Genomic DNA, 6106 nt, shown 5'->3' with positions numbered 1-6106 from the left:
AATTGGGCAACGCCATTGAAGACCTGAAACTTTCTTTTCAATGAGTGGAAATTGGAAAGCTTTTGCTCAATACCGTAGGTCTGAAAGTCGGACAGACATCCTCTTCAGAAGTCTTTTTCTACCTTGAAATCATGCTAGGAAAGGAAAATCTTTTCCATCCTCTTTGTCCCATCTGAAAAAAAAGATAAAAAAGGAAATTTCGGGATTCGTCTCTCTCATCGTGACGACTTTCATCGGTCTCAGCAGTCCAAGGAGGAGACGGTGGGAGAGACCGTGAGGATTGAGAAATTGGCATTTTAGTAAAACCAGCTGTTCACATGTGCAGGACACAGCGAGGACGTGGATACATCAATTCCGGACGACCGCGCGCCAGACCCAGTAAGTTTCCCGCTGCCAGGCGTAAAAGCTGTCGGTGAGCTCGTTATTACAAATCTAACATTATAAATCTAATGGACTAAACTACCCTCAAAATCTAATGGACTAAACTAAACAGTGTCCTGTCGCGTGTCAACAATTCCAAGTTGACTCGGACTAAAATGAGATAAAAGAGCAAAATATAGGTTTTAATTCCGAGTTCACTCGGACTAAAATGAGTTAAAAGGTTTCGAATTTATACAAAGGCAAAGACAATGCAAAATGTTAATTAAAAATTAAAATTAATTATGTGTAAATTTTAGTTTTAAAATTATTAGGGAATAAAATGGTTTATAGTAGTAAAAAATAAGGCCACTAAGTGTGGAAAACTCTGCTGATTTTGTGACACTAATTTTTCCTCTTAACCACACCCTTAGTACAATTTTGTTGTGCATAAGGACCCTTTTGTCGGTTAATTTTCGAGTCAGCCTTTTTTCAAGTAAAAATTAGATTTACTTTAAAATCAAATGACCTAGTCTATTGATCCAAATTGGAACATAAATTGGTCCAATTCAATAATCAATTTAAGAAACTTGGAAATTTTTCCAGGTAAAATTTAGATTTACCTTAAAATCAAATGACCTACTCTACTGATCCTAACTGGATCATAAATTGGTCCAATTCAATAATCAATTTAAGAAACTTGGAAATTTTTTCAGGTCAAATTTAGATTTACCTTAAAATCAAATGACCTACTCTATTGATCGAGACTGGATCATAAATTGGTGCAATTCAATAATCAATGTAAGAAACTTGGAAATTTTTTCAGGTAAAAATTAGATTTACCTTAAAATCAAATGACCTAGTCTATTGATCCAGACTGGAACATAAATTGGTCCAATTCAATAATCAATGTAAGAAACTTGAAAGATTCTTTAATGGAGGGAGGATTCAAAGTGGAGATCGAACACTTAGTACAAAAAATGTAATACCAACTTAGCAAATTTACATATAATAATTTTTATATATGTGGCTCAATTTTAAAGAGAAATGGGTATTTTAATTCTTATTTAATTTTTTATACACAATAAGTCATTCTATCAGTTAAAAGATAATACAAGCCACCTGAATTTTTATTTTTTTCTATATTTATATATATATATATATATTTATCTATTTATATATTATTCTAGAATTGTTTCAGATGAATATCAGTTTTCTAGTGGGGGCAATTTTGAGAAAAACAGAGAAAATAAAATAAAATAAAAACAAAAAAATAAGAACCGAAATCGGATGAAGAGGGGCAAAGAGACATGTGAGACTTGAGTGACTCCCTGAGCTCCCGAGTAGCTTCAGAAGCCAGCTAAAGCTGGAGATATGGACTTGACACCAACTGCCATTAATCTCCTCCATATATAAATTTAACACAGCTCGCTAATTTTATCCATTATTTTCTTCTTCTTCTTTGTTGGTCTGCTGCTGCTTCCGCTTCTGATTCTGAGCTTGGAGAATGGATTACGACAGACTCGGACCTTCCGAGCATGATGGTCGGATTTTAATTCCACATACCAATACTCCGGCTCCTGATCAACGATGCAGAAAACGTAAGCTTCTGCTACTCCTGACCGTTCTCTCCGTTATTCTGCTTTCTGTCTCCGCCGTCTCGGCGGTGCTGGTAATCCGATCGAAGGGCAGAGGCACCGTGGGATCAGAGTCTATTATAAAAAAGAAACCCACTCAAGCGATCTCCCGCACTTGCCGTCGAACGAGGTATCCGAGCCTATGCATTAACTCCCTCGTCCAGTTCCCGGGCGCGATCAAGGCCGGCGAGCGCGACCTCGTTCACATCTCCGTCAACATGACTTTCCAGCGCGTCAGCCACGCACTGTACGGAGCGTCGGCCATCGCGAACCTGGAAATGGGGACGATGGCACGGACCGCGTACAACGACTGCTTGGAGCTGCTCGAGGATTCCATGGACCAGCTTGGGCAGTCGCTCGTCACCGTGACCGGCAGTGGCGGCGGCGGCTCCGGTGAAGACGTGCTGACGTGGCTTAGCGCTGCTCTTACCAACCAGGATACCTGCACGGAGGGACTGGCGGATGTGAGAGGGCAGGTGAAGAACGAAATGGAGAGGGAGCTGCAGTACCTGACCGAGATGATGAGCAACTGCCTCGCCATCTTTGCCAGATCCATCTCTGACAAGGATTTTTCCGGGGTTCCTATACAAAACCGAAGGAGACTTTTGAGCGGTATTCCGACGGACGAGAGCGGTTTCCCGTCTTGGATTTCGAAGAGAGACAGGAGGCTGTTGCAGATCCCTGTTCCGGCTCTGCGAGCTGACATTACCGTCAGTAAAGACGGCAATGGAACGTACAAGACAATCGCCGAGGCGATCAAAGCCGCGCCGGAGAAGAGTACTCGCCGTATAGTAATCTACATCAAAGCAGGAAGGTAAATTAAATCGAAATTTAAATTTCTGCCAGAGATTAGTAGTAACAGCGATTTCCGCCAGAAAACAGTAAAATTTTTCCATAATTCACACTCAACCCACTACTCAGTTTAGCTTAATACTCTCGTATTAACGGTAAGTCGATTAACCAAACTCATGCAGGTTCTACTCAATTACGAAGCTCCTAAATAAAAAATGCAAATGATGGAAAAGAAAGAAAACGCGTTTTGCAGCATTCGTATTTCATCCTGTGTCGGTCTCTCCTCTCTCATCTCATGTCCCCATCTGTCACAGTTCTCTCTGGTCGTGTCCATTTACTTTCCAGCTTTTCATTTATTCACTTTGTTTCTTTCTACAACCACTAGTAACCAGGATATTACAGTGACCATCTTCATCCATCTCTTTTTGTTCATCGTTCTCGGAAATATTTCGATCCTCCCTAAGGGGTGAAGCAATGCGTAAGCAGAATCCACTCAGGAAAGTCTTGATGGGTCTATCAAATCATTACCCATTTTCGCGCTGTTTGTCATCTTATATCACGGATTTTTTGGTAGATTAACGTTTCATTCTTCTGTAAATGACGTTTCTGAGTCATGGCTTTGAATTCTAATTTTATATCAGGTACGATGAGAATTTGAAGGTGGGAAGGAAGAAGACGAATCTGATGTTCTACGGAGACGGAAAGGGCAAAACAATCATCGCCGGCGGCAGAAACATCTTCCAGAATTTTACCACTTTCCACACCGCTACTTTTGGTAAATCATTATTCTTGTTTTAGCCGAATGTTTGTGTGATTAGCTGATTAAGAGTCTCAATCCCTGGAACGTTAGTTTTTTACTAGATTTTTTTGGTAATCGATAATTATATCATGTGAAAGTATAATCAAGTGGTCAACTAATTTTAATTAAACATCTTAGAGAATGAAGTTAATTAGTGTATTTAGACAGAAACATAACTAAATAATCTTATATGAGAATAAAATTACTACATCATCTTTAACATGTATAAAAGGGCAATCGGAAGCGAACTTTACTAATTCCATCGTCTGCTCTGCTTTCAGCGGCAACGGGGGCGGGATTTATACTACGAGACGTGACGGTCGAGAACTGGGCAGGCCCCGACAATCACCAGGCGGTCGCGCTCCGTATCGGAGCCGATCACGCCGTCGTGTACAAATGCAACATCATCGGTTACCAGGACACCCTCTACGTCCACTCCCAGCGCCAGTTCTTCCGCGAATGCGACGTCTACGGCACCGTCGACTTTATCTTCGGCAACGCCGCCGTAGTTTTCCAGAACTGCAACCTCTACGCTCGGAAGCCCATGCCAATGCAGAAGAACACGGTCACGGCACAGAACCGCAAGGATCCAAATCAAAACACAGGCATTTCTTTGCATAACTGTCGAATTCTAGCCACCCCAGATCTCCAAGCGTCTAAAGCCAGCGTCGCCACCTACCTTGGCCGTCCATGGAAACTCTACTCTAGAGTGGTTTACATGTTATCGTACATGGGGGACCATATACACCCTGCTGGTTGGCTCGAATGGAATTCTACCTTCGCACTCGACACCTTGTACTACGGTGAGTACATGAATTACGGACCAGGGGGAGCGGTAGGGCAGCGAGTCAAGTGGCCCGGGTACCGGGTCATCACGGCTCCGGAAGAGGCGAGCAGATTCACGGTCTCCAAGTTCATTTACGGTTCCTCGTGGTTGCCGTCGACCGGCGTAGCATTCATGGCCGGTTTATCGCTTTGAGATATCTGATTCTTATATAGGCTTTTTTCCGTTTTCGTCTTTATAAAAAGAAGAATAATTGTTTCCGTCTCTTCATGCTGTTCTTCCCTCTGTTACTATTTTGACAGTGTATACTTCTATCTTCTGTTACTGCTAATTGTATATCTTCATACAAGCTCCATGTCTCGTCTTCTAGTTTTTCTGAAAGTAGAATAAAGTTAACCCGGAAGAAATCTGTTAATGGTGGCTGGGGATTGTAGTAATCTACACAGACTCAACTTCTCTCATCCTTATCTTTATCTTTATCATACCCCGCAAGATTGAACTCTTAGAGGAAAGTCCAATTTTGGTCTTAAAAAAGAGGAAACATGTCCTCGAATGAAATGGTAATCCAAAACTACATGTTTTCATACACAAGTGAAAAAATGAATTGGAGCATAAATTTAAAGTACCAATATTGTCACAAAAAAGGACCAGTTGTTGCGAAAGAAAAACACCAAGGTCAGTGAGAAGAGAGCAAATCCAACGGATCTTAGCTATAGTGGTTGCAACAAATCGATATTTTGCTTTGATAGAGGATCGAGCCACAATCCGTTGCTTTGTAGAACTCCAAGAGATAGGATCGTGACCTAGGTAAACAATATAGGCACCGGTTGAAGTAAAATCATACTTGTTACGTACCTAGTTAACATCAGAGAACGCATGAAGAGACAAAAAAATTGTCGATGTAGGGCGATACCATGATCTAGAGTCCTACAAATATAGCGTAACAATTGTTTGACAACATCCCGGTAATTAGTAGTAGGGCAATGCATAAATTGGGATAACTTATTTACCACATAAGTAATGTCAGGGCGAAAAAAAGATAAATATTACAAACTCCTGTCAACAGTCCGATATTCAGATGCATCAAAGTGTCGTGCCAGACCGAAGTGTGAGTGTAGATGAAGTGGCAAGCGGTGTAGCTACAGGCGTTGCATTTGGTCATACATGTGCGAGCAAGGAGATCAGAGATATATCGACGTTGAGACAGAAGTAGGTCATGAAAATAAAAAAAACAACTTCAATACCAAGAAAATAAGTAAAGGAGCCAAGATCCTTGAGTGAAAATCTCTGAGCAAGTTGATGGATAATCATTGTTTCCTGTAATAATGATGTCATCAATATAGACTCAAACTTAACCTGTGTGTGAGATAAATAAAGAAGAGTCTGCATGAGAGTTGGTGAAGCCCGAGGTAATGAGAAATTGGTGTAACTTATGATACCAAGCATGAGGTACTTGCTTGAGACCGTAGAGGGCCTTACGAAGTTTGCAGACATAATTGGGATTATCATGATCAATGAAGCCCGGTGGTTATGTCATAAAAACATCCTCAGATAGAGTACCTTGGAGAAAAACATTGTTAACATCAAGTTGTCGAAGCAACCAGGCACGATATACTGCAAGGCTAAGAACAATATGAGTAGTGGTGGGCTTGACAACAGGACTAAAGGTTTCATGATAATCAACTCCAGGGTGCTGGTGAAACCCTTTGGTAACTAAATGAACCTTGTACCTGTCAA

At 41.1% G+C, this 6106-nt stretch overlaps 1 protein-coding gene across 1 annotated transcript; it reads left to right on the top strand.

The window, feature by feature from the left end:
- The first annotated feature begins 1726 nt into the window (after window positions 1-1726).
- On the top strand, window positions 1727-4718 carry LOC137942500 (probable pectinesterase/pectinesterase inhibitor 34). The gene is made up of 3 exons (XM_068788185.1): window positions 1727-2808; window positions 3428-3561; window positions 3867-4718. The coding sequence occupies exons 1-3, from the start codon at window positions 1865-1867 to the stop codon at window positions 4562-4564; spliced, it is 1776 nt and encodes a 591-aa protein (XP_068644286.1). The 5' UTR covers window positions 1727-1864; the 3' UTR covers window positions 4565-4718.
- Window positions 4719-6106: the final 1388 nt, after the last annotated feature.

This window comes from Aristolochia californica, unplaced genomic scaffold (genome assembly GCF_029961685.1).
Source record: "Aristolochia californica isolate CCGP_79_NKW_82.1479 unplaced genomic scaffold, dmAriCali1.0.hap1 SCAF_1, whole genome shotgun sequence".
NCBI classification, from domain to species: domain Eukaryota; kingdom Viridiplantae; phylum Streptophyta; class Magnoliopsida; order Piperales; family Aristolochiaceae; genus Aristolochia; species Aristolochia californica.
Note: the sequence above shows the minus strand (reverse complement) of the source record. Positions and strands in the feature narration are given on the sequence as shown.